The sequence below is a fragment of the Nomascus leucogenys genome, chromosome 17 (genome assembly GCF_006542625.1).
Source record: "Nomascus leucogenys isolate Asia chromosome 17, Asia_NLE_v1, whole genome shotgun sequence".
Classification (NCBI taxonomy): Eukaryota; Metazoa; Chordata; class Mammalia; order Primates; family Hylobatidae; genus Nomascus; species Nomascus leucogenys.
The window spans coordinates 20,391,762-20,419,273 of NC_044397.1; the positions used below are offsets into that span (position 1 = coordinate 20,391,762).

At 37.4% G+C, this 27,512-nt stretch overlaps 1 protein-coding gene across 3 annotated transcripts in view; it reads left to right on the forward strand.

Moving 5' to 3' along the window:
* CYTIP (cytohesin 1 interacting protein) overlaps positions 1 to 19,863 on the forward strand; it is a 76,824-nt gene extending 56,961 nt beyond the window's left edge. For all 3 annotated transcript variants that reach the window (XM_030796816.1, XM_030796817.1, XM_003266133.4), the window contains 7 exons: positions 66 to 115; positions 384 to 438; positions 3,860 to 3,962; positions 4,170 to 4,263; positions 7,414 to 7,483; positions 16,297 to 16,363; positions 18,737 to 19,863. In XM_030796816.1, the coding sequence (XP_030652676.1) occupies positions 66 to 115; positions 384 to 438; positions 3,860 to 3,962; positions 4,170 to 4,263; positions 7,414 to 7,483; positions 16,297 to 16,363; positions 18,737 to 19,203 (906 nt within the window). In that variant the 3' untranslated portion in view covers positions 19,204 to 19,863. The remainder of the gene's footprint in view (positions 1 to 65; positions 116 to 383; positions 439 to 3,859; positions 3,963 to 4,169; positions 4,264 to 7,413; positions 7,484 to 16,296; positions 16,364 to 18,736) is intronic.
* The last annotated feature ends 7,649 nt before the right edge of the window (positions 19,864 to 27,512 follow it).

Below are 27,512 nucleotides of genomic sequence, written 5' to 3' on the forward strand. Positions count from 1 at the left end.
TTTAGAACATTTTACAGTGTATGTTGAAGACCCTGGGATAACTATATGCTTTTTGTGTTTTTCAGCTTGCTTTGACCAGATCAAGTTCTTTAAGTGACTTTTCCTGGTCTCAAAGGTAAAGAGATTGAATTATTTTTTGTCTCTCCCAAAATATTTAGGAACACAGCTCTCCAGACTGTTTTTTTCTCTCTCTCCCTTTCTCTCTCTCTCTCACGCACACACACAGATGCACACACACAGACACACACACAGAATCTTACATACTACAATTTACATAAATGTCAGTTATTTTTAATTGTGACAGTTATTTTTAATGATAAATCTGTGCCAAATGCGATACTTTAATTTTCATGCAGTTTCTTTTTTAAACATTTTTATTACAGAAAGCTTGTTACTGTGGAGAAGCAGGATAATGAAACATTTGGATTTGAAATTCAGGTGGGCAGTTTTCACATTTTCTAGACTTCCAAGGAAGAAAGTGGCATTGGTAGTGTCATGTTATGTGCAAAGAAAAAATGAAGTTAGGATTAGAGAATGATGGAGTCTATGACTTTTATTCAGTGTGTGGCTGTTTGGGGGTAGTTTTTCAGCGTGTTGAGTACTATTAAGGAAAGAAAACATTGAAGACGATAACAAAACCTCTGCGATATGCTCAGCAGTTTGTACTTCGTTGCTTCAGTCTTCCCTTAAGTCCCAGACTGATCAGAAATGGTTGGTATCAGCTAGGTCTTAGATAAGAGAGTGAAATACATTTTACAGATGTGTACTTGATATATTTGCATTTTGAATGTGTTTGCATTATCATATTGTTATACTGTATATCAGATTTGAAGTATTTGCTTTGGCATTCAAGAGACACTCGAAAGACTATACATGTGTGTATATGGAATGCATATATTCATGGATAGCTCCTGGTACGTTTTGCTACTAAAGAGTTCATATTGTACATAATGAGAAATTTGTAGCTTTTTTTCTAATGACAATGCTTTATAATTGTTATTTGAAACACTTGAGAACATTTGGCTCTACTTGCAGATTGCCTCATGCTGTAGGAAATTTTTAAGTCTTTATAAGTTTCAGCATAATTGCCTAAGAATTTCATTGCTTATTTGCTGTCTGCTTTTTCATGAGCACATTTGTAAAATGGGTGAGGTAGGTCAAATGAAGTCTAACCCAATTAAGTGCAACAGTTGTAGCTTAAGCATTTCTGTTTTTTTTTTCCATAGTACGTTTGCATGTCTTTTGGATGTGTTTTGCATAATCATATTCTTACACTCTATATCAGATTTTAGATCTTAGCTTTACTGCTGCTTTCAGAAAACTTTGGTGTGATATCAGCCCCACAATTGGAAAGTCAGTGTGTATTTTAAAATTAGGAACAGGAAACTGCTAAGAAAAACATGTTTTATGAGTAAAGAAACAAAATGGAACTTTAGCTGCAATGAAGACAGAGAAGGCACTTTGAAAAGAGGATCACTTCTATCTCCCTAACTCTTGTACTTTTAAATTTGGTGAAATCTGTAATTCACCACAGTAATTGGTGAAATCTATTAGGTTTTAGAAGCATAGTACTCCCTCTTATTCCCCAGTCACCTGAACTACTCCCTTTTCTGTTGTAGAGACACTGCTTTTTGTCACTGTTTCTTTTTAAAGGAGAATTATCCTCAAGGATGTGCAGCAGTGGCTACTGAAAACAGGATAAATGACTACTCACCTTTCTTTATTTTTCTTACACTGCCATAATAATGTCACTACTTTCTTAAGTTTTTCTCCCATACCATAAACACTTATTCTCCATGGAGCAAGAGTCAAAACTATGTCAGGCCACAACACCACTGAACCTTTGTAGATCAACATGAACTAATGGCACCTCTAAATGGCAGCAGGTAGGTGTTATCTCAGTGATGCAGAAATCCACACTCCTGTAAACTCCCTCTGGTATATGCTCTCCATTGTCAAATACACACATAATCTATTCTCTAGTACTCATCAGATTTGCAGCAGTCAACAAATAGGAGACATGCTTCTGGGAACTTTTTGAAAATCAGATAGAACCTCATGTACCCATATTGTGCATGCAGTGTGAGTACATGTTTGGGATGTGGCCTACTAGAGGAATGACACTTTGGAAGAGACGAGACCCATGGTTCTCCATGGGAGCTAGTTTTATGCTGCTTATGAGAATCGTGCAGCCCGATAGGAATGCAGACTTTGGACTCATGCACACCTGAATTCATATCCTTCTAATGCCTTATGGGGTCTTTAGGAGTTTTAAATGAAACAATACATGCAATGTACCTAGTGATGTGCCTTACCAATAGAAGATCCACAAATGACAGGTGTTAGAATGAATGTCATTAGGCAAGAGAAAGGACAATGAGATCTTCGTGTCTCTAAGAAATGCAGGTGATCATTGTGTCACTGATCCCTTAATAGGAGCTAGAAGGCTGGGTAAAAGAGAGAAGTATCCGATTAATACTTTCTGTAGCTTTGGGGTTTCTGTTTTTTTCTATTTCTAACTACCATATTTTACACCCAATGTGAACATATATGGAGGTGCCAGCTACATAAATCAACATGTTTCCACTGCACTGTACTCACTTTGATCTCTGGGAATGGAGGGTAGGGTCTCACTGCTAATGAGAATTGTTAGAACAGTGGTTTCCCAAAGGAGTGTCAGTTATATGTTTTATTCATGTACCACATGAACTAGATCAGTCTTTCATCTCCAGAAGGGTCTAGGCTATACTGAGAAGACCCCTGGCAGGAAAGCTGTTAATGAAGTTTCTGACATAGATGGGAACGTAGTGCATGATCTTTTAAAGTCCCTTCTACCTTTAAGATATGGGGATTCTAAGTGCCTTATAGATTAGAAAGAAGTCCTTTAGAGGTGAACAGACCCAAGTTTCTGGAAGTTGCTTGCATGTGGCTGACTTGTGGTGCTTCAGGGATTATTGAATAAGAAAGAATGAACATCAGACATCAATTTTTTCACAAGGAAGTAGTACTTTAATGTAGCTTAATTTTAGGAATCAGATGTTTAAAAGATGTACTCTACTCAGAACACTGATTTTGCTTCTAAGTGGAACTAGACTTCATAATTTAAATGTGTGAAAAAAAGAAAATTATATTTGTTATAGGTCATTGGGACACTATATCTAGCAAACATTTATTCAGTGTTTTGGTATAATTAAAAATAAAAAAACCCACCACCACCAAACTACTTGTGCCTAATTGAGGCAAGAGTCGAAGCTTAACTTTTTCTAATTTAGTTGGGTGACTAATGAACCGGTGAGGATTCAGGACAGGCATACCAGAGGGTGCTCAGAAATGAAGGTAATTGAGTCAATTATAGTACTTTTGAATAAACGCAGGGCAGATTGTCATTATGTGCAGAACTCTGATTTAAAATAATCATTGTTGGCATGTCTCCTTGCTGCATGTGTACAATTTCATACTCCTATAATGAGTGTTTTAGCTTGGGAGAACCACTTAGGGATTTTTCTCATTGCACTTGGCCATCATTGTTTTATCCCATTGGGAAATGAGAAACTCAATTTTTAAAAATAAATATGTAATCGTGACAGCATCAGGTGATATCTTGGGTTTGAAAATATAAAATCTTGAGCCACTCTCATTTCACTTTCTTTCTCATGACAGATGCCTTTATGAATGGAGTTGGCTACAGATTGTCTGGTAGAATGCAAAATTGATACCTTGATTCAGTTTATAGTGGAAATCCTTTGTCCTTTGAACTTACCTATTATACTGCTTAATGATAATTGACATCATTTTAAATTTTGGCAAATAGATGTTGAGGTTGTTAAATAGTAACTATATATCACCTTAATTTTTACAGTCTTACAGGCCCCAGAATCAGAATGCCTGCTCCTCGGAAATGTTCACTTTGATATGCAAAATACAGGAGGACAGCCCAGCTCACTGTGCTGGCCTGCAAGCTGGTAACTTAAATTTTTGCTCATGTTAGGAATCATTTAAATGGAAAGAAAATAAAATGTTTTGAGAGTGAAGGTCAGGATGTATTTGTTGCTTTGAGTTTTCTTGGCTCCTTTATGTTTTTAAGACTTGGAGCTGCTTGTTTCATTTGCATGTCAGGAGGGATTATTTAACTAACCAACATAACACTCATTTCTCTTGGCATCTCCCAGGTGATGTCCTTGCAAATATCAATGGTGTGAGCACAGAAGGTTTTACCCACAAACAAGTCGTCGACCTGATCAGATCGTCTGGAAACCTGCTAACGTAACTATCTGTCTAGTTCCCGTGGGGCTTCCAAATGTTACGTTTTCTCATAATGCCTGATGAGTGAATACATAGGCCTTTTGTTCAGCATCACAAGATGGAGTGAGGCAGGGCACCGGAGCTTTAGAGTGGGGCACAAACATTATCAGTTCCTTTTGTTTCTCAAGATTCCTCACACTTGAACATACTGTCAACATCTGAAGTCAGAGGACGTCAATAGCCCAAATGTCTGTGTGGGAAGGATGGCCTTAAAAAATGTATTTTTTTAATGTCAAATTCAATTAAACTGGCACACATTCTCTTTAAACTGGGAAGAACCGATCCACTTTTCATGGTTGATATAATCCTGTAGCTAAAACAAATAAAAGGTCAGAAGGGCTGAGTTTTTCCTCTTATGTGACAAGCCACCTGTTTTTCCCTTCTAGTGTTCCATTTGGAAGGAAGAATAGTCTGTTCAACCATCCCCACCCTGAAACACACATACTTACACCACATGTTCCAAATATTCCAAACTTCTTTTTTTTTTTTTTTTTTTTTTTGAGACAGAGTCTCAGTCTGTCGCCCTGGATGGAGTGCAGTGGCACGATCTCGGCTCGCTGCAAGCTCCGCCTCCTGGGTTCACACCATTTTGCTGCCTCAGCCTCCCAAGTAGCTGGAACTACAGGCACCCGCCACCACGCCCGGCTAATTTTTTGTATTTTTAGTAGAGATAGGGTTTCATCGTGTTAGCCAGGATGGTCTCAATCTCCTGACTTCGTGATCCACCCACCTCTGCCTCCCAAAGTGCTGGGATTACAGGTGTGAGCCACCGTGCCCGGCCCCAAACTTCTTGATAGAACACTGGCTTTCCCAATTAGATGTTTGACTGATTTTTCTACCATAACAATACTAGCACCTAATAAAATCTTATTAGGATAGTTAAATGATGAAATTTGCTCATTCATTTAAATCATGTTTATTGAGCAAATACTATGTTTCCAGCTCTGTGATAGGCTCAGGAGAGACCAAGATAAATACTCTCTTAGTACGTTAATAATTATGGAAGGAAATGGCTCAGAAAAGCCTGAAATTTAAGTAATGTTTATATTTCAGTTATTGATAACTACTATGAGAAAAGTGCAAAACAGCAATGGCCTGTCATGCTGGGCAAGAAGGCTGCTGGTTTGGCTTGGATGTGTAAAGTGGTCTTTTCTGGGGAGGCGATATTTGAGTTGAGATCTAAATGAAGAGAAGGATGGTCAAATGAACTCCTCGTAAGAGCACTTCAGGCAAAGAGAGAGGTCTCTGAGTGCTCAAAATGGGCTTGGCATGTACAAGGGAAAGAGAAAAAGACAGTATAATTGGTAGTTGATGGATTAGAGAGAGTATAATAAGAAATGAAGCAAGAGAGTTGGCCTGGGGGCAGACCATGGATCTCTTTGGCCATGCCAACAAGTTTGAGTTTTATTCTGATTGAGGTGGGTCCTATATTGTCTCATTTATTCTTCATAGCCACCCATGAGGTTAATTTTATTCCTATTTATAGATGAAGTGCCTGAAGCTTAGAGAGGGCTTAGTTAAGGTCACATAACTGGTAAGTGATAGGGCTGGGGTTTGACCACCTGCTCTGGATGCCAGGATCTGTCCTTTTCAGCTACAGCTGCTCCTTGGAAGCTGCCAGTAGAAAATCTGCTGGATGCTCTTCAGTGATTCTGGTCTAAAACTTCAAAGGATGCTTTGGGTGTTTGTGAGAGCAGATTTGAAAGACGGTGGTGGTAATGAATTGGGTCCAACTCTATAGGTCCTGTGAGTTCAGGGTAAAGGATGAGGCGCTCTTGCTCTAGAGAACCCTGGATCCAAAGGAGAGGAACCGTGCAGAGTCTGAGGGGAACTGCTGGTACGTAGAGTCAGAAAGCATGTTCCACATGGGTGAAGAGGGTAGACCACAGGTAAATAGGGGTGGTAGATGGAGGTAACTGTTGGAAATCCAGGAAAATGGGAGACAGTCTGTACAAATACTGAGGAAAATGGCCAAATCAATGGTTGCAGTTTTGCCCATACACATCTATTGCTTCAGCAGGTCAAACTGACATTCAATCCCAATGAAACAGATTCGTATGGATTCCCACTATTTCTCAGAGTCAAGATCACCTTAAGGAGAAAACAGACAGCATTTGGCTTGCTACCAGCTGATTATCCCTGGCATGATGCTATTAGAAATAGAGGAAAACTGATCTCCACATTTAATGCTTTTACCATGCCTTGAAAAATTCCTTGCATCTTTATAGAAGTACAGCTTAATTACAAGAAGGAACTTGAACCAACACTTTAAAAATTGGTGTGTGATTCACAAATGAAATTTTTAAATCATATTCAGATTGATGGTTTAGTAGTCAAAGTAAAAGCCTTTAACTTGAACACACAGAACAAATCAAATCACTCAGAATGGAACAAGTATTTTATTTTTAGAAATGTGTGTGGTGTAGGAAGAACAGAACACTGGTAAGTCGATAATTCTAGGATTAGAGTTTGTAAACTGAATGTTTTGAGATGAAAGAATCATATGAAGGTTATTATCTCATAGTAGTTGTACTTCTGTTTCTTCTAGTACCAAAATTATAAGGAGATTTACAGAGGTAAAGCCTCCTAGAATCCTATGGAGGAAAGGATTTCTCCCTCTTTCAAGAAGTAGCATGTTAATTCCATGGTTGTGAAAGCCCCTAGTGCCTATTGTTTCTGTTGTTGTGCCGCTTGTGTTCAGCATGGTTTCTAGAATCTGGTACATAGTAGATGCCCAATAAATATTTACCAAAGGAGTGAGGTCATTCAGCCCATCCCCACAAGAACAGATTCTAGTAGAGAGCAGCCATCATTGTCACGTAGTGACTTCTATAAAATAAGCTATAGTTTGCAAATTAACTAGGATCCTTTCTTTCAGCCACCTTCTCAAGGGGAGTTTTCCCCCATTTTCTTTCTCTGAATGTTATCAGAAGATTTGGCTTTGGTCCAGCTACTCGAAGTGCCATGAGAACTGTAACATTTATATTTCGTTTTTAGTATAGTATGTGCTCAAAGCGTAGTACTCCGTAGTATGGTACTTATTTAAATGAATCACTCATGTTACTCACTCCCCACCTTCCTCTTCTTTTTTTTTTTTTTTTCTTAAAACAGGATAGAGACTCTTAGTGGAACAATGATTCTGCAAAGAACGGAGCTTGAAGCAAAGCTGCAGGTTTTAAAGGTAATTTAATTTAAGACAGCGAGGCACATTTTTCATCCTTGAATGTGTGAGTGGTAAAATAAAGATCTATTTGAGGAACTGAGATAGCCCTTGAAAAAGAAATGTCGGATGAATCTAAACTGCTGAATTATCAAGAGCCGCACAATTACCTTTGGAGGAATATCAAATTCTGCAAACCAGTGTAAATCACTCCCTTCCTTCCTCCTTCTGTGTGACTATGAGGCTCAGAAAGGCAACAGGAAGGCACGCCACTTGAAGAACTCTTCATTAGTGCACCTGTGATCTCTATTGATTTACATTTTGTTTGGAATTAAAACGAAAAAGGTCATTATTTTCCCAAGTTCATTGGAGGGCCTGGGTTTTTCACTTTTTCCGTGTCCTCTTTTGGTGTCCTTCTCTTCTACCTCATCCTGAAAACAAAAACCTTATCCATCTAATCCTGTGACTGTCCTTGAATCTGCTTTCATTGGCAAATACACTAGCAGCTTCAAAGGAGGAAGAAATTAGCGTCCAAGAGATAGTAAATAATGCAGGAGGTCCATTGAAAATTCCCTGGGATGGCTTTTTGAGGCTTTTAAAAATCTCAGTTTTCTGGGCTGATGAGGGTCTCCTAAGCCATGAAGTTCAGACCCTCACTCATGCATCTGAGTCATAGTTCTAAGGACCTCTCTGTTTGTCTCAGTGACCTCTGCATCCCAATCTCTCCCTTGCAGAGCAACAAGGTAGCCAGTCTGAGCAGAGATTGTAGTTTACTATAGGCAGGTTGCTTACTTCGGCTTTATTTAGAAATAGCTGCCATGTGTTAGTTTTCTTCATGAAATATGAGCTTATTAATTATTGAGCCCAAGAGAGTGGATTTTATTTTGTATCTTTTTCTTCCTCCACATCCAATTCATCAACAAGTCTTGCTTTCTTCGTCAACATTGGTTTGGATACTCTTGCCACTGTGCTTATTTCTGTGCTTTGTTGAATCAATTTATAAAATTCCTTGAAAAAACCTCTGCTCAAATTTTGATAGGAATTGAATTGTATTTATAAAATAAGTGAGAGCAATTAAAATCTTTATGGCTTTCACTTTTCTCACTTTGAATTCAGGATCTCAATCTTTTTATTCAGATCTTTTATGGACTTCAAAAATATTTTGTAATTATCTTCCTATATTTTTACATATCATTTATTATATTCATTCTTGTTTACTTCCTCATTGTTCTTGCTATATTAATCTTTTAAATTTTCAGCCATTTATTGCTAATAATTTTGTTTAAATTAAAAAAATCCAGTTTTGTTGAACTCTCTTTATTCTAATAATAATTTTTATAGATTTCCTTATATTTTCTATATAGATTTCTTATCACTTGCAGATAATAACATTTTTTGCCCCTTTAGCTCAATTATTGAAACTAATTTATTTTTCCTCTCCTATAGCATTGGCTAGGATCATCAATATATTGTTAAATAATGATAATCTTATTGTTGACTTTAAAGAAAACATTTCCAAGATTTTTGTTGCTACATTTTTATGAGGGATAAACAATGCTTCATATTATACTTGAATTTAAAGTTAATTTGTTTTTGCAAAAGAAAGATAATCTTAGTGAACATCTTTTTAAAAAAGTTTAATTTTTTTGCCTTTTCTTAGAAAAAAGAAATATTGAAAACAAGAATTAAAAATAGGGCTATATTCTATGGAATAAAGTACTAACTTGCACAAATCATTATTTGATGCCTTTAAGCAATTTCTATTCTTTGCATGTTTTTGCCTTAAGTTTTAATGTACATACTTACCAATGTATGAATTTTTCAGTATCTCCATCCTCTTCCAGAACATCATAAGCACCATACAACGTTTAAAATGCCCATTTAAGACCCTATATTCCTTATGATACTTACTTTAGAGAATTTGTATCAATTTTTTAAAGTACAAAATACAGATTTTTGTTCTATAGCTGGTAGTGAAGAAATACACCAACTTGTTCCTTCTGATGCGTTTGCTGTTGTTTGTTGCATTGTACTCCTTACCTCTAGGTTTACTTTCTTTCTTGCTATAGTACTTCCTTCTGTGGGGATAAGTAGATTTTTGTTGAAAAATGTTTTTATTTCACTGCTACTATTGGAAGAGAGTTTTGATAGGTAATTGAATTATTCTATGTAGGTGTTTAGCTCCCTTAGCACTTTGAATATATTACTCCTTTAATATTTTTGTTTATGAGAGAGCTCCTAATTATTTTTGGCAGGTAATCTATATTTTCTGCTAAAGGTTTTTAACATTTTTCCTCTTCCTTTAAGTCCTTAATTCATCCAGAATAACTTTTTGTATATATTATGAGGTATGGGGAAAATTCCAATTTAATTTTTTTCCATATGAATAACCAGTTCTTCCAGTACCATTTATTTTGTAGTCCCCCATCCCCTTCAACTGACTTGCAGTGGAACCTCTATTTTTAAGCAAGTTCCACATATGCATGGATTTGCTTATAGGCTTTCTAATATGATCCATGGGTCAATTTGTTTATCCCTAACTGTTTATAATGAGTCTTGATTTCACATTGGGCACAGTTATTCTTGGTTCTTTGATCATCTATATAAATTATAAAACCAGATTATATGTAAATAAATGTTGGTGTTTTGATTGATATCAAATTTTATTTATCTATTTGTGGAGACAGGGTCTTGCTTTATTGCCCTTGCTGAAGTGCAGCAACATGATCATAGCTTACTATAGTCTCAAACTCTGGGCTCAAGTAGTTCTCCTATCTCAGCCTCCTGAATTGCTGGGATTACAGGCCTGAGCCACCATTCCTGGCTGTGATTGCACATTATATATATATATATATATATATAATATATATATAATATATATATGTATCTATATATTATATATAGACATATATATAAAATTATATATATATCAATGAGATATATATCAATTTGAGGAAACAACATCATATGGTATTCAGTTTTTTTATTGATAGATGATCTTACCATTTTTTGTTTTCTTTAAAGTCTTTCAATAAAGTTATAATTTTATGCATATAGGACTTATACATCTTCTGTTAGACTTAGTCCTCTGTACCTTATATTTTTTGTTCTTATTATTGTTTCTTTACAAAAACTAATGCTTTGATTGATGTTAATAGACATGTGAATCAATTTTTCTATGCTGTTACTATATTCAAACACTTTGCTAAATTATAGAATAGTAATATCTATTCTAATAACTAATGAATTATCTGTAGATTATTTTGGATTTACTGTAGAGATAACTATCTGTTATGAATGAGTTTTGGTTCTTTCTCTTACTTTACTTCACAGCTTAGGAGCTACCATACAACAATGAATAGAAATTATGGTTGTAGGCATCCTTGTTTTATTCTTGATTTTAAAGGAAATTCTTCCTAATTTCTTTTCCACTAGGAATAAGCTATCTTTCAGATTAAGGAGACTCCCTTCTATATGAAGTTTGCTGGTAGTGTTTATAGTGCTTGTGCATTAAACTTTATCAAATACTTTTTTCTGCATCTGTTAAGCTGGTCTTCTCATTTATTCATTTGAAAAAATTCTGTCAATATGTGAATGAAATTTAAATATATTCTAATATAAAGCTACCATTTCATTTCTAGGATAAACCCAACCTGGCTTATCCTTGAAATTTATAACTTGTAAATGTAATTACAGGTTTGATTTGCTAATATTTTATTTAGGATTTTGAAAGAGTTTCATTTTTCAGGTAGACTGGCCTGTAATTTTATTTTCTTAGATTATCTTTTTAAGTTTTGGTATCAAGTTTACTAGACTCTTAGCATGACCTGGGGACTGTTTTCCTCTTCTTATTTTCTGGCAGAATTTTAATAATACCATCTGAATCATCTTGTTTTAGGATTCTTTTTTGATGGGAATACTGTTAATGTACTGTTTCAATTTATTTATTAGTTGTGAGACTACTCAGGATTTCTGGTTTTTTTAAAGCCAGTTTTAGTGACTTATGTTTTTGTTAACAAAGTTTTTAAATTTATTAACTGACAGTAAAATATTATTGAGGTTTTAAATTTTTGTCAAAAATTGTTTGAGTGTGTCCCCATTTTTTTCTTGCATCTTGTACCACTTTTTATGCTTCTTTTTTTTTCTTGATAATTTTCTGTACAGGATTTTCTATTTTTGGATCTTCTAGAAAACCAGTATTTGTGGCCATCTTTAATCCTTTTTCCGGTTGCTTTAAGATATTCTTTTGTCCTTATTGATCTATGGTTTTACTACAATGCAGTTAGTTCTGGATCCATTTCTAAATTTATACTACGTAGAACTTATAGTGCTCTTTCTGTTTAAAGACTTTCTTTAGCTTTGGAAAACTATCAACTCAATCTTTTTGGAATATACCTTCTACACCACTCCTGTACTATCTTCTGGAATTCATATTAGACATAGTTTCTTGATTTATCTTTCATGCTTCCCAATGACTATTTCATAGGTCTTTATTTATATTTTTGTGTTACATTCTTTCTGAATTCTTTAGTAACGTCTCCAGAAATGTTCTTGCTAGCTGTTCTGTATAGAATGTCTTCTTTCTATTGAGTTATAAAAATTACTTTCTTATTATCTTGTAGTTCTTTTTCATGTCTATCTGTTCTTGTTTTATCATTTCAAATTTCTTGTTCTTATAAACATTGATCTTATTTATCTCTCAGAGGATTATAAACATTCTTATTTTGAAGTCTTTTTTGAACACTTTTCTTTTTTTTTGAGACAGAGTTTCGCCCTTGTCACCCAGGCTGGAGTGCAGTGGCGTGATCTTGGCTCACTGCAACATCCGCCTCCTGGGTTCAAGGGATTCTCCTGCCTCAGCCTCCTGAGAAGCTGGGATTACAGGCACCTGCCACCACCCCGGGCTAATTTTTTGTATTTTTAGTAGAGACGGGATTTTCACCATGTTGGGCAGGCTGGTCGTGAACTCCTGCCCTCAGGTGAAGCTCACCTAGGCCTCCCAAAGTACTGGGATTACAGGTGTGAGCCACCGCACCTCGCCTTGAGCACTTTTCTATTTTCATTTTGTTTAGAGAGAATCTATGTACAAATTGTCACTTTTATTATCTTTTCTATCGTTAAACATCTGTAAGTGTTTGGGGGTTTAGATTGCCTACTTCCCTTGCATGGCATATAGCCTTTCCCTTCAGCACAGTGTGATAATTGGATGCTTGTCCCCACTCAGCACTTCAAGGGTACCAATCCAGAGCCAGGTCTGGGGGCTTCCATGCCTTCCTTGAAGACTCAGTGAGCTGTTTGGCTCAGGTCATGAGGCTGTGCTTAGGTATTCCTGCCTTTCAACATACAAGCTCTACATGAGTCATAACCAGCAGCATCAGCTTTTCTCAGCCTCGTTTCCCAGTGATGGAGCTTCAGCCAATGTTTTTTTCTTAAGCAGAAAACCTGGCTCAGACCTGTGTTTCAGATAGGTGTATTTAAACCATATATTGCCATAGAATTTATTTCTGCTTCTCCATATCCAGAAGACTTTACGTTTCATTCTGCTTTCTATCTTGCATGTCTGTCCTGTTTCTAATCTTGAAATTATGAGATTCCGTTTATCTCTTGAGCCAAAAATGTCTTGGTCTGACCTATTGCCAAGGTCAGGCGGGTTTCCCCTCCACATAATGACGTTTACTTTGTGCATCCTGTGTAAGTAAGCATTCTTTCCCTCAAAGACTCTTCATTGCACCAGGAGCTCTTCGTTCGAAACAATGGTCCTTTCTGATCCACATTTTCAGGGATTCCCTTTCTTCTGACCTATGATTCAAATGTTTAACATGAAAACAGCACATCCAATGGGCTAGCTGGGAGAGCTAGTTTGTAATCTACTTCTGCTATTTACTGGGTTTGTAGTGCTTGGGAAATATTTTGTTACATTGAATATTCATTTTCGAATCTGTAACTTTTTAGGGAAGTTATGAAAATTAAATATCATGTTATCAGTGAAAACACAATTGAAGTACTAAAGTGCCATGGAAGTGTTCAGCTGTATGTCCCCTGTAGATTGAAAGCATTGGAAACTTCTTTGGAACCAATGTGTGATAGCTGAGAGTTGTTTTAGGAAGCCATTATTTTGACGTATTCATTCAACCATTATTTACTGAGCAGCTGCTATGTAGCTGGCACTGAACTAGGCACAGTGAGGTAATGCTGCCCAGTGGGGTTAGATCTCACTTGTGCTTTAATTCTCATCTAATGAGAGCTCAGATATGTCCAAATAAACAATTGTGATGTCAGTAACACAGGCAGAAACAGACCCAAAGGAAAATAGGGAAGCTTGGTTACAGTTGAAAAACCCTTAGTCACTTTGACACATCTGCTCTTTACACTGGTATTTTCTTGGTTTAAGTGACGACATACTGAAATGACTGGGCCAAATCAACAAATCAGATATTGCAAAACCAGTATTTTTCCAAAAATTGACTATATATATAAAGTCAGCCAGTGCTGACTTCGTATTTTTAGATAGTAAGTGCAGAAATATAACTTCCTCTTCTTTCTGTCTCTAGTTTTTACTGTTGACCTATCCCTATGCCCCTCCACTGGACTCTAGTCTCTCATAGGAAATAAATCTCTTTAAGAAAGTTGAAAGAGGTTGGTATGTATGCCAGGTACTTGCTAGCCTTATAATCCCTATGTCCCTAATTTTGACCTTCATATAACCACAGATTTACACAGTTAAAAGCTGGGAATAAGGCAGCATCGCAGTCCTTTTTTTTTTTTTTGAGGCAGGGTCTCACCCTATTGCCCATGCTGGAGTGCAGTAGCATGATCATAGCTCACTGTAGCCTCAACCTCCCGGGCTTAAGTGATCCTCCTACATCAGCCTCTTTTTTAAAAAAATTATTTATTTATTTTTGAGACAAAGTTTTGCTCTTGTTGCCCAGAGTAGAGTACAGTTGCACCATCTCAGCTCACCACAACCTCTGCCTCCCAGGTTCAAGCGATTATCCTGCCTCAGCCTCCTGAGTACCTGAGATTACAGGTGCCTGCCATCACACCCGGCTAATTTTTGTATTTTTAGTAGAGACGGGGTTTCGCCATGTTGGCCAGTCTGGTCTCGAACTCCTGACCTCAGGCGATCCACCTGCCTCAGCCTCCCAAAGTATTGGGATTACAGGCGTGAGCCACTGCACCCAGCCTCCTCGGCCTCTTAAGAACTTGTGTGCACCACCATACCCAGCTAATTAAAAAAAAAAATTTGTAGAGATAAGGTCTCACTGTGTTGCCCAGACTTGTTTCAAACTCCTGGTCTCAAGCAATCCTCCCACTTCAACCTCCTAAAGTGCTGAGATTACAGGTGTAAGCCACTGCCCTCAGCCCTCAAAGCAGTATTATAGCTATTCTAGACTATATTATGGTACAGAAAGAACAAGAAGTTGACTGAGTCAAGCATTTTATTGATTTATTGCTCAATTTTATATTGGCAACCATAAGGGTTGCTGTTAAATGTTACTAGTATCAAGGTTTGGAAAATTCTGCCCAGTTATTCTTCAATCTTTGAAGACTGAGGAACAAGCCATGTTCCCCTTAAGCATTTAATGATGTTCTTGCAATTTTATTGTTTTCTTTCCTTTAATCCTTCTCCAAATATGCATTTTTTTCCTCTTCCTTTTTAGCCTTCATCTACTCCTTGCAGATTGCTTTGTGGCAAGGACTGCTTGTTTCAACTAGGCTGTCTTTCCTTTGGCCTAAGAGTCCACAGGCAAACCTGAGCTGTGCCCACTTGCTGGGCTTGCTATAAGGACCTGAATTGGCAAAGGAAGGGGAACAGTAGAGGATAAAGAATGGGAGACAGTGAGCCTATGGCTATGTCTTTTCAGGTGCCTTCTGCCTGGTTTGTTTTAGATTGCCATTGCCTCAGTCCCCTCTGTGGGATAGGCCAGGACTTGTGTGCTGTCTTGACCCATGAGGCAGCTACTTAATTCCCACTGTGGGTCTCAGCTCTCATGTGCTGGGGCAGCCAAGAAGAGAAACAGTTAAGAAGTTAGGGTGCTTAGCAGTGTTCTAAGTTTAGCCCACTAAGGAAGCCTTTCAGATAGTTCTGTTCTCCTTTTTTGTGTGGAAAATAAATAGCTGTCCAAGCCAGGCACGGTGCCTCATGCCTGTAATCCCAGCACTTTGGGAGGCTGAGGTAGGCGGATCACAAGGTCAGGAGTTCGAGATCAGCCTGGACAGCATGGTGAAACCCTGTCTCTACTAAAAAGACAAAAATTTGGCCGGGCGTGGTGGGGTGTGCCTGTAATCCCAGCTACTTGGGAGGCTGAGGCAGAAGAATTGCTTGAACTCAGGAGGCGGAGGTCTTTGGGCTTGTATGTTGATGATGATATTTGTAGAGCATTAACTAAGTTCTAGTCACTGTTCTAAAAATTTTTACATCTATTCACTCATCTAATCCTCATAACATTTCTGGGGTTTAGGCTCTATTATTGTCTTCATCTTACAGATGTGGGAATCCTAGAGTATAAATCCTTGCCTAAACAGCAAGTATGTTTTCACAAACCCAAATAATCTTTTTAAAATAATTTTTAAGTAAAAATATACTTTATTGTTTTTCTTGTTTTTTAAAAGAAAGCTTCTTGGTACTACTAGATTATTTTTTGAGGTCATAGTATTCTCAATATCCTCCTTTTATACAGCAAAAATATTTTAAATGGATGAGATGGATTGGTACTACTAGAAAGAAAGGTAAAAAATTTAATGACAAATCTCAACACCTAGAACCAAATTGCTAGCTTCACTGGGGTTTCCTAATAATAAAAACTGTTTTTTTTTTTTTTTTAATCTCACAGCAAACCTTGAAACAAAAATGGGTGGAGTACAGATCTCTGCAGTTACAGGAACATCGTCTGCTTCATGGTAAATGCAATTTCCTGTTCAGAAACCACACTAACATTACTTCTTTCAGCATTTCTGCCTCAAAGTTGTTTTAAGATTATCATCATTATAAGAAAAATTTGTCTAATGCTGGTCAAAGAAACGGGTCTGTGTTTCTTTGGCATGAGCTTTGGAATGGCTGTATTTGGAGGAGGGATAAGGCAAGTCAGATCCACTACTCATATACATGACGCAGATGCACATGCTCCATAACAGGCACCTGGAGATTTTAGAAAATCATTGGGGAAGATTGCCTAACTTTCCTTCTACTTCAGTGAATGAATTACATTTCTGAAAACAATCACGGCTCAGGGGCTGTATAGTTTTTAGAAGCTATTAATGCTGGAATGGTTGCACACTTACTGGGTAGAGCTCCTGTCTTTTGTTTAAATTGCAGAAGTTGCATTTATGCAGAGAAATTCTTTTTCATGGCCCCCAAGACCAAGACATAAATACATAAGATTAATACAACAGTAAATGCATAGCTCTTGCCATTGAGTGCATTTTTAAGGGAAGGGTTGACTTTAAATGTGTTAATTTGCTATTTGTTGTATGATAGATGTAACCAAAGGAATGAACTTTTGTGTACAAATAATTCACTGAAACCACTACGTGGGTGTGAAATATAGCTTATCTCTTCTTTAAATAGCACCAAGCTTAACTCTGTAACCTAGAATATCTGTTAAAAGTGATAACCAAATTTGTTTACCAAAAAAGATAACAATTTAATCCTTAACTAGTCACTAATTTATGGATTAGAGTTCTGGTATGAACTTCTGTTTTTTTTGTTTGTTTTAACTGAAGTGTTTGAAACTTATGTACAAGTTACTTCTCTTTTTTATGTATTCATTTAATATTTTTAAAAATTCGTAATTTTTTTTGGGTAGTGAAGTTTGTTAGAGAGGCAGAAATATTTAATACAAAAACTTCTTTATGGCCTTGTAAATTCAGCCACCTCCTTGCTTTCTTTAGACATGAGGGCTTTTTAGCCTCATTTCCACTTCTGGAGCATCCTGAATGGCCCAGTGAATATAAATTCTTGCTGTTCTATAGGAACAGCCTTGTATAGACAACATTGTTAGGTCAGGATCCTCATAAAGTCATTGTTGTACATATATTTTGAGCAATTGAGGGAGTTCTTCTTTTTCTAGATGTGTAGTAAACATCCAGGGCATGTGATTCTATAAGGCAATTGCGCTCCAATCAAAAGAAATTCATCACTTATTGCAAGATGAAATGAAGTAGGTTGTATTAGCAAAAACGAAAGCATTATGACTAGTCACTGTGGGGTTGGCTGTACTCAACCTTGCAAATCATCTGAAAAAAAAAACAGTTTCTTTTTATATTATCAACCAAGGACAAAAGAGAGCAGCAGTAAAAATAATCAGTACAAAATACAACCATTTTAGAGTGTGCAGTATTCTATTATTTTTTCTGAAGCAGAGTCACTTACTGATTATGTTTTTCCAAGGCTGGTATTACAAGTTCTCTCTCTCTCTCTCTCTCTCTCTCTCGCGCGCACACACACGAGATACCAACCAACTCAGTTAGTGTGGAAGCAGGGAGGGTCATATTGGTATGTGATTAACATTAGAGTTTGAAGAGCCAGATGTACGTTGTTAAGGATCAATGAAAAAAATTTAGCCAAGCAGATAAAATTCAATTTCTTCAAATAAATTATTACTTACTTGAGGACAAGGATGCTTTCTGGGTACAGTATCATTCCAGAGAATGTAAGTATTCCAAAACGAAACTGGGAATATTAAGGTTGGAAGATACATTTGATTTCACAAATCCTTTCTCTAAGAAACACTTTTGAATTACCTGTTCCATAACTGTTTTCTATATACGTCAAATGATTTTATAATAATTTTAGAATTATTTTTAAAAGACAGTACCTAAGAATCAGAGAAACTACATGGAGAAAATCATGATAGTATTTCCCCAACTGTATTCTATGGAACCCCATTTCTGTGAGAATTTTAATAAAATGTTTCAGGGTTATTTAAATTTAAGAAATGATCATTTTGGAGATTCAGATGTCACATTGGTAGACTGTCAGTTGGGCTGAACTGTTATCATATGAAACATCTTGTTTATTATATTCTAATATTATAATTTTTGTGACCATGGAATCTTGGTCTATGAACAATAGTTCAGGAAACCCTACTATAAGGTTTATCAAATGGCCTCATAAACAGTTACTTATTCATGCACGCCAAAGCTCAGTGAAAAGTATTTTTCACCCTTACTCTTTCTTGTGTCATTCAAAGAGAAGTTTTGATGTGGTGTATTTATTTGTAGGGAGTGATGAACAGATCCATTTCACAGTAGACTTTTTTCTCTGTGCTCTAGGTGATGCAGCTAACTGCCCCAGCTTGGAAAACATGGACTTGGATGAATTGTCTTTGTTCGGACCCCTGCCTGGGCCAGGCCCAGCCCTGGTGGACCGGAACCGATTATCCAGTGAGAGCAGCTGTAAGAGCTGGCTGAGCTCCATGACGATGGACAGTGAAGATGGCTACCAGACGTGTGTGTCTGAGGACTCCAGCAGGGGTGCCTTCAGTCGGCAGACGAGCACAGATGATGAGTGCTTTATCCCCAAGGAGGGGGATGATTTTCTGAGGAGGTCATCTTCAAGGAGGAACCGGAGCATCAGTAACACCAGCAGCGGATCCATGTCTCCCTTGTGGGAGGGCAACTTATCGAGCATGTTTGGGACCCTGCCCCGGAAGAGCAGAAAGGGAAGTGTCCGAAAGCAACTCTTGAAATTTATCCCTGGCCTTCATCGTGCTGTGGAAGAGGAAGAAAGTCGCTTTTGACGGACTGTGGTGTCTTTTCAAATTAGCTTATTTCACAAATATCTCTAGACTCACCCAGATCCCAGCTTGGTGGGAAAGTGCAGAAGAATTGCAAAACTGACATCCCATTTCACAGCAATAGTGACCTTTATTTAAATTGTTGTGTCATAGTTTTTGCTTCTTAAATCATTTTTCAACCTAAACAGCTCAATTTCTAAGCAGATGGAAACTAAATAATAAGTTAATTAATATAACAAAGATGCAAGTGCCTGCACATTCCAGTACTGTCTTTGAAAGCAAAACTAATATTTATTTTCTAGATTATCCCTGTGAATAATTGAGAACTTTTTGGAGTCAAGTATGAATAAAGGTTTGGCAGAATATAATAATCTGGACTATTTTCTATAGGATAATTGGTGGGTTATAAAATCTTAGGTTTGCTTATGCCCAGTAGCTCCTGGGGAGGCTTAATAATAGGCAATTTTGAATTTGTTCAAACCTGTAACGGCTTGTAAACAAAGATGACCAGCCCTTTCTCACATTTATAGTGATAATAAAGCAGGAAGTATAAGATTTAATAGGAGGGGTGTTAAGGTTCATGAGAACCATGGAAAGATATGGTCTGAGATGGGTGCTGCAAAGATCATAATAAAGTCATTTTTATAGTCAGTCTAAACAAAATGGGTGGGGATGTCCTGTTTTTTGCCCAATTCAACTTTTGTTCTGCCAGAACATTAATGGCAACTCTCCCAATCCTACAGCTTTGTAATTTTTTTTTCTACAAATGTCTAACATCCAAAGTGTGAGAGTTGGGAAAAGGACTTTCCTCTTGTAGTTTTTTTCATATTACTTCTCACTTTATATCATATGTTCTAAATAGCCTTCACCTCAGCAGTCTTTTGCCTATTGGTTATGTTAGTATCACACTACTTCTAGCCTTTCAATTACTCCATGTTTTATTTAATAGCCATCAAAGTCTATGAATTCTCTGTTCTGGTGGCACAGCTGTTCATTACCTATATTCTGGAGTAGACAATATGGACTATGTAATAAATAGTCTGCTGATTTTAAGTTCTCTCTCTCTCTATCTGTGTGTGTGTGTGTGTGTGTGTGTGTTTGGGAGAAATAGAAACACTTCACTTTAAGTAGAGCTGCTAAATTTAAGTAAACTTCTGATTAAGAAATGAGTTATTTTGAGATAAAAGAGGGTAGGGTAAGGAAGTATGTAAGATAAGAAAGAAATGATAAAGTATAAAAAGATTTCTAGTTGGGACTTGCCTTCTATTAACTCTTTGAACTGAGAAACATCCAGTGGCCTGTGCATGAGAGTCACTCATATGAAAGGCAGAGTGTCACACCTTTCACAGAAACAATAGCGATACTGTCTACCATTTACTGAATACCTAGTTGGCTAACGACACTTTACATATGATCCTCACAATTACTATATAGTAGGTGTTAGGCATACAGATAACAAGTCAGGAATTTGGAAATGTTCTCAGGGTCACAAGGCTAGTCAGTGGCAGGGCTAAAATTGGAAGCCAGTTCTTCTTTGCTCTAGTCTATTCCAGATATCTTTCACTCTTTTGGTTCTGTTTAGTGATCATCACAGTACTTTTTATTCCACCCAACAGGAATACTTAAAATGTACAATTATAGATACTACATAGATAAGTGTATTTCTTTGGGTAAATAGTAAAACAAACATTTCTCTGTTCCTCATACACAAGTTTCAGATATAGGTTCTTTAATAACTACATGATTAGCAATGCATGTACTTCAACAAGAGCTTGCAAACCAGTTATGATTCAGCTGGTATTGCTTATTTCTCATCATAGTCTAGAATCATCCTGTTAAAGGTCTACTTATATGAATTCAGCATTTCTTGTTATCCTATTTCACAAAGTCCAGGGGAAGAAAACACCACATTTATTTGAGGAAAGATGACTTTGAAATCTTCTACAAGGTGAAAAAATGCTTTAAGAACTACATAGAATGACATAGATCATACGGGAAAGCAGACCATAGATCATTTGCTTTTCTTGTGACTTTAATACAAGTGTAATACTGCTGTATGACAGTAGACCTCAAACGCAAAAAAGGGGCAAGGAAGGGACGGAGCAAGCATCACTTTAGTTTGCGGTAAGAATTAAAGTTGAGGTATGTTCTGAGAATAAAGAAAAAAGTACTGGTTAACCAAAGTACAGGAAGGAAGGGTATGTCATGTTCAATATTTCACAAGCGGTAAGAAAATTAGCTTTTGTTTGGTGGAAATGTGGGTAAATTTCTCACAGTATAACTTTCAGACCAATTTATGACCTCAGTGGGGCTTTAGAAGAAACTTCTGGTGCATAGTGATTCACTCTGATATGATTTACTGGGAAAAAAATTGAAAAGTGTTTTTTTAACTTGAAAGTTCTCAAATATGTATTACTGGTGAATTCCATTAATTGACAACCTATTATGAAAATGCATTTTTCTGGAATGGCATTTGATAAACCAAATTTGAATCAAGTAGATTGGGAATTACTTTATCATGTGGCTGAAGAACACAACCATGACAAACAGATTAGTAATATATTTTTGGAAGTGAACTTTTATTTATGACTTTCTACCTTGTAATAATCTTATATCTTAAGTGCATGATACAGATAGCATTTAAAATCCCAGTTTGCACTGAAGAGCTCAAACTTGGAAATAGTATGTGTGTATTGATCACCAAAGTACAGACATTTTTGAATGTATACATACTAAAAATAGTAAGTAATACAAAACTATATTGAGCCCTTCAGATCATAAAAGTATTGTTATTTTATATCCATTTCCTTAGATACCTATGGGCTACAAAATCAAAATTTGATGCCTTTATGAAATAAAGAAGGCTATTTTTCAGTGTCAGGACTTTCTCTCTCTTTCTCTGTCTCTCTCTCTCCCTACACTTCTCTCTACCATAAAGAAATAACTGTTTTAAAAGCAGATTTTTAAAAAAACTTGGGTGATTCTCAACATTTACTTCTTTGAGGACCTTAAAAGACACTACTTACTTAATTGAGACTTTGCACCATTATCTTTTTTATTGCTATTTAACAAATTACTGCCAGGCACGGTGGCTCACACCTGTAATCCCAGCACTTTGGGAGGCCGAGGTGGGTGGATCCCCCGAGGTCAGGAGTTTGAGACCAGCCTGACCAAGATGATGAAACCCTGTCTCTACTAAAAATACAAAAATTAGCCTGGTGTAGTGGTGCATGCCTGTAATCCCAGCTACTCCGGAGGCTGAGGCAGGAGAATCGCTTGAATCCGGGAGGCGGAGATTGCAGTGAGCTGAGATTGCACCATTGCCCTCCAGCCTGGGCAACAAAAGCAAAACTCCATCTAAAAAAAAAATAATAATAAAATAAAAATAAATAAATAATTACCACAAACTTAGAAGCCTAAAATATATTTATTATCTCAAAGCTTCTGTGGGCCAGGAGTCTGGGCACAGGTTAGCTGGATCTGCTCAGGATCTCACAAAGCTGCAATTTACTGCAATTTAGGTATTGCCCAGGGTTAAGTTGTTACCTGGAGGCTTGATTGGAGAAGGATCTACCTTTAACCTCCCTCAGGTTGTTGTCAGAATCATTTCCTGGTAGCCATACGATTCATGGCAGCTTGCTTCTTCAAAGCTGGTAATGAAGAGGAAAAAGGGAAGGGCTACAAACAAGACAGAGTCTTACATAGTACAATGTAATCGCCTTTGCCATGTAACATAACCTCTTAAGTGACTTCCCATCACCTCGCCTTATAATGCAACATTAAGATGGGAATAGTATCCTATCAACTGTGCCATGTTCTGTTTGTTAGAAACATGTCACAGGCCCACCCACACTCAAGAAGCAGGGATTACACAGTCATGAACATTAGGAGGTAGGGATCAGGGGACCACCTTAGTCTGTTTGTAACACCATTCAAGGAGTTCACAGACTTAATATAAGGGTATTGAGCTGTCTCTAAGTCTCCTTGAGTAAAAATTAGTGACTGTCATAATAATTTCTACATAAAGAAATGGAAGCATTAGTGAATTTTGGAATGAAATAACCTGGTCAAGATTGTATAACTAGTCAAAAAGTTGATTAAGAAACTTTCTGGCCTCCTAACTTTGTCTCCTTGGTGCATGAAATGATAAAAGATTTAAAAAGAATAAGAAAGAATGAACTAGTTACTTGCTTTCAAATTTTACTCGGGGGATCTGAATGCATTTAAGTGAATAGTGATTGGCATACTGAAGTTTGCCACTTCTAGGCAGGCACATCTTTATAAGCAGAGGATAGTAGAAACTTTTACACAGAAAAGTAAACAAAACACTTATTATCAAAACTACAAAGCACAAAAGGAAATGATCAGCCATGAGCAAAAGTTAGGAGATATCACAAAATTATCAGAACTTGAGGGAAAAAAAGAAGTTTGAAAGAATATAAAAAATGTATATCTTAGGAATAAAGGATAACTTCCTCAGCTTGATAAAGAACATCTACAAAAAGCCTACAGCTAATATTATAATAGTGGGAAACTGGACACTTTCCTTAAGATCAGTTACAAAGCAAATATATTTTCTCTCACTTTTCCTTTCTACATTGTATGAAAAATCTTTGCTAGTGCAATAAGGCGAGGAGAAGAAATAAAAGATACACAAATTAAGAAGGAAGGAAAGAAACTGTCTTTATTTGAGGATGATATGTTGTCTATGTGAAAAGTCTCAAAGAATCAACAGTGCAACAAAAAATCCTGGCACTACTAAGTGAGTATAGCAAGGTCATGGGATACAAGGTTAACATACAAAAGTCAATTGCTTTCCTACATATCAACAATGAACAACTGGAATTTGAAAAAGGAAAAACAATATGTTGACAGCATGCAAAAATAAAATACATATAAATCTAACAAAATATTACAGGATGTCAATATGGTAAACTATAACCCTAAATAGAGAGTCAGTGTTCCTGGATTGGAAGACTCCATAGTTTTACAATTCAGTTCTTCCCAACTTAATCTGTAGATTCAGTGTAATCCCAATCAAAATTCTAGCAAGCTATTTTGTAGACATCAACAAATTAATTCTAAAGTTTATATGGAAAGACAAAAGACATACAATGGTCAAGAAAATACTGAAGAAAAACAAAGTTGGAGGAATTACAAAATCCTTTTAAAGACTTAATATATAGTCATCATTACAGCATGGTATTGGCAAAAGAATAGACACATAAGTCAGTGGAACAGAACAGAGTGCCTAGAAATAGACACACACAAATATAGTAAATTATGTTTGACACAGAAGTAAAGTCAATTAAATGTAGAAAGGATAGTGTTTTCAACAAATGGTTCTGTCAAATATGCAAGCTCTTATATGTTTCACAAAAATTGACTCAAAATGGATTATAGATATAGGTATAAAACATGAAACTATAATACTTCTATAAGATAGCATAGGAGAAATTCTAGATTTCATTTGGTGTGGCAATGAGTTTTTAGATACATCAAAAGGATGATTTATGAAAGAAAAAGTTTATACATTAGACTTTATAAAAATTAAAACTTCTGCTTTGTGAATGGCACTGTTCAGAGAATCAAAAGACAAGTCATAGGCTGTGAGAAAATGTGGATATACAAACGGTTACGTCTATAAGATGCAATATTATTCAGCTACAAAGAAATAAGCTATCAAGTCATTAAAAGACACTATGAATCTTAAATGCATGTTGCTAAATGAAAGAAACTAGTTTGAGGAGACTAATACTGTATGTTTCCATTTATATGACATGATGGAAGAGGCAATACTATAGCAATAGTAAAGATATGAGTGGTTTTAAGGAGTTAGGGGTGGGAAGAAGGCATGGAGATGGTTGAATAGGAGGAAGACAGGTGAGTTTTATATAATGATGAAACTCTTCTGTGTGATATTGTAATCTTGGATACATGACTCTGCATATGCCAAAACCCATAGCACTTTACAGAATGAAGCATTATCCTTAAAGCATGTAAATTATCAAAAAGTCCACTTAGGAGGTTGGGGGATCCTAGGATAGAATGAAGAATGTGACAAAAACAATCTAACTGTATTAAAAATGTATAAAACAACTTAAGAGCATGGAAAAAAAAGATGCTGAGCTAAATAGCTCTGGAAATGATTGGAGTTTATAAAATGAAAGGCAAAATAAAACACACAAAAACTTTCTACTCTAACGGAAAAACTTGCTTTCCACGTGAATACAATTAATAACTCTGACAGTGCTAGGTATGTATACTGCAAGTGAAGAGTTAATAAATTCTTCATGGGGGGTGGAGCCAAGATGGCCGAATAGGAACAGCTCCGGTCTCCAGCTCCCAGCCTGAGCGACACAGAAGACGGGTGATTTCTGCGTTTCTGTTTGAGGTACCTGTTTCATCTCACTAGGGAGTGCCAAACAGTGGGTGCAGGACAGTCGGTGAAGCGCACTGTGCGCGAGCCGAAGCAGGGCGAGGCATTGCCTCACTCGGGAAGCGCAAGGGGTCAGGGAGTTCCCTTTCCTAGTCAAAGAAAGGGGTAACAGGCGGCACCTGGAGTATCGGGTCAGTCCCACGCTAATACTGTGCTTTTCCAACGGGCCTGGAAAACGGCACACTAGGAGATTGTGTCCCGCACCTGGCTCGGAGAGTCCTATGCCCACAGAGTCTCGCTGATTGCTAGCACAGCAGTCTGAGATCAAGCTGCAAGGCGGCAGCGAGGCTGGGGGAGGGGCGCCCGCCATTGCCCAGGCTTGCTTAGGTAAACAAAGCACCCAGGAAGCTCCAACTGGGTGGAGCCCACCACAGCTCAAGGAGGCCTGCCTGCCTCTGTAGGCTCCACTTCTGGGGGCAGGGCACAGACAAACAAAAATTCAGCAGGACCTCCACAGACTTAAAGGTCCCTGTCTGACTGACAGCTTTGAAGAGAGTAGTGGTTCTCCCAGCACGCAGCTGGAGATCTGAGAACGGACAGACTGCCTCCTAAAGTGGGTCCCTCACCCCTGAGCAGCCTAACTGGGAGGCACCCCCCCAGTAGGGACAGACTGACACCTCAGTCGGCCGGGTACTCCTCTGAGACAAAACTTCCAGAGGAACTATCAGACAGCTGAATTTGTGGTCTCACGAAAATCCGCTGTTCTGCAGCCACTGCTGCTGACACCCAGCCAAACAGGGTCTGGAGTGGACCTCTAGTAAACTCCAACAGACCTGCAGCTGAGGGTCCTGTCTGGTAGAAGGAAAACTAACAAACAGAAAGGACATCCACACCAAAAACCCATCTGTACGTCACCATCATCAAAGACCAAAAGTAGATAAAACCACAAAGATGGGGAAAAAACAGAGCAGAAAAACTGGAAACTCTAAAAAGCACAGCACCTCTCCTCCTCCAAAGGAACGCAGTTCCTCACCAGCAACGGAACAAAGCTGGATGGAGGATGACTTTGACGAGTTGAGAGAAGAAGGCTTCAGACGATCAAACTACTCTGAGCTACAGGAGGAAATTCAAAACAATAGCAAAGAAGTTAAAAACTTTGAAAAAAAATTAGAAGAATGGATAACTACAATAACCAATGGAGAGAAGGGCTTAAAGGAGCTGATGGAGCTGAAAGCCAAGTTTCGAGAACTATGCGAAGGATGCAGAAGCCTCAGTAGCAGATGCGATCAACTGGAAGAAAGGGTATCGCTGATGGAAGATGAAATGAATGAAATGAAGCAAGAAGGGAAGTTTAGAGAAAAAAGAATAAAAAGAAATGAACAAAGCCTCCAAGAAATTTGGGACTATGTGAAAAGACCAAACCTACGTCTGATTGGTGTACCTGAAAATGACGGGGAGAATGGAACCAAGTTGGAAAACACTCTGCAAGATATTATCCAGGAGAACTTCCCCAATCTAGCAAGGCAGGCCAACATTCCGATTCAGGAAATACAGAGAACGCCACAAAGATATTCCTCGAGAAGAGCAACTCCAAGACACATAATTGTCAGATTCACCAAAGTTGAAATGAAGGAAAAAATGTTAAGGGCAGCCAGAGAGAAAGGTCGGGTTACCCACAAAGGGAAGCCCATCAGACTAACAGCTGATCTCTCAGCAGAAACTCTACAAGCCAGAAGAGAGTGGGGGTCGATATTCAACATTCTTAAAGAAAAGAATTTTCAACCCAGAATTTCATATCCAGCCAAACTAAGCTTCATAAGTGAAGGAGAAATAAAATACTTTACAGACAAGCAAACGCTGAGTGACTTTGTTACCACCAGGCCTGCCCTAAAAGAGCTCCTGAAGGAAGCACTAAACATGGAAAGGAACAACC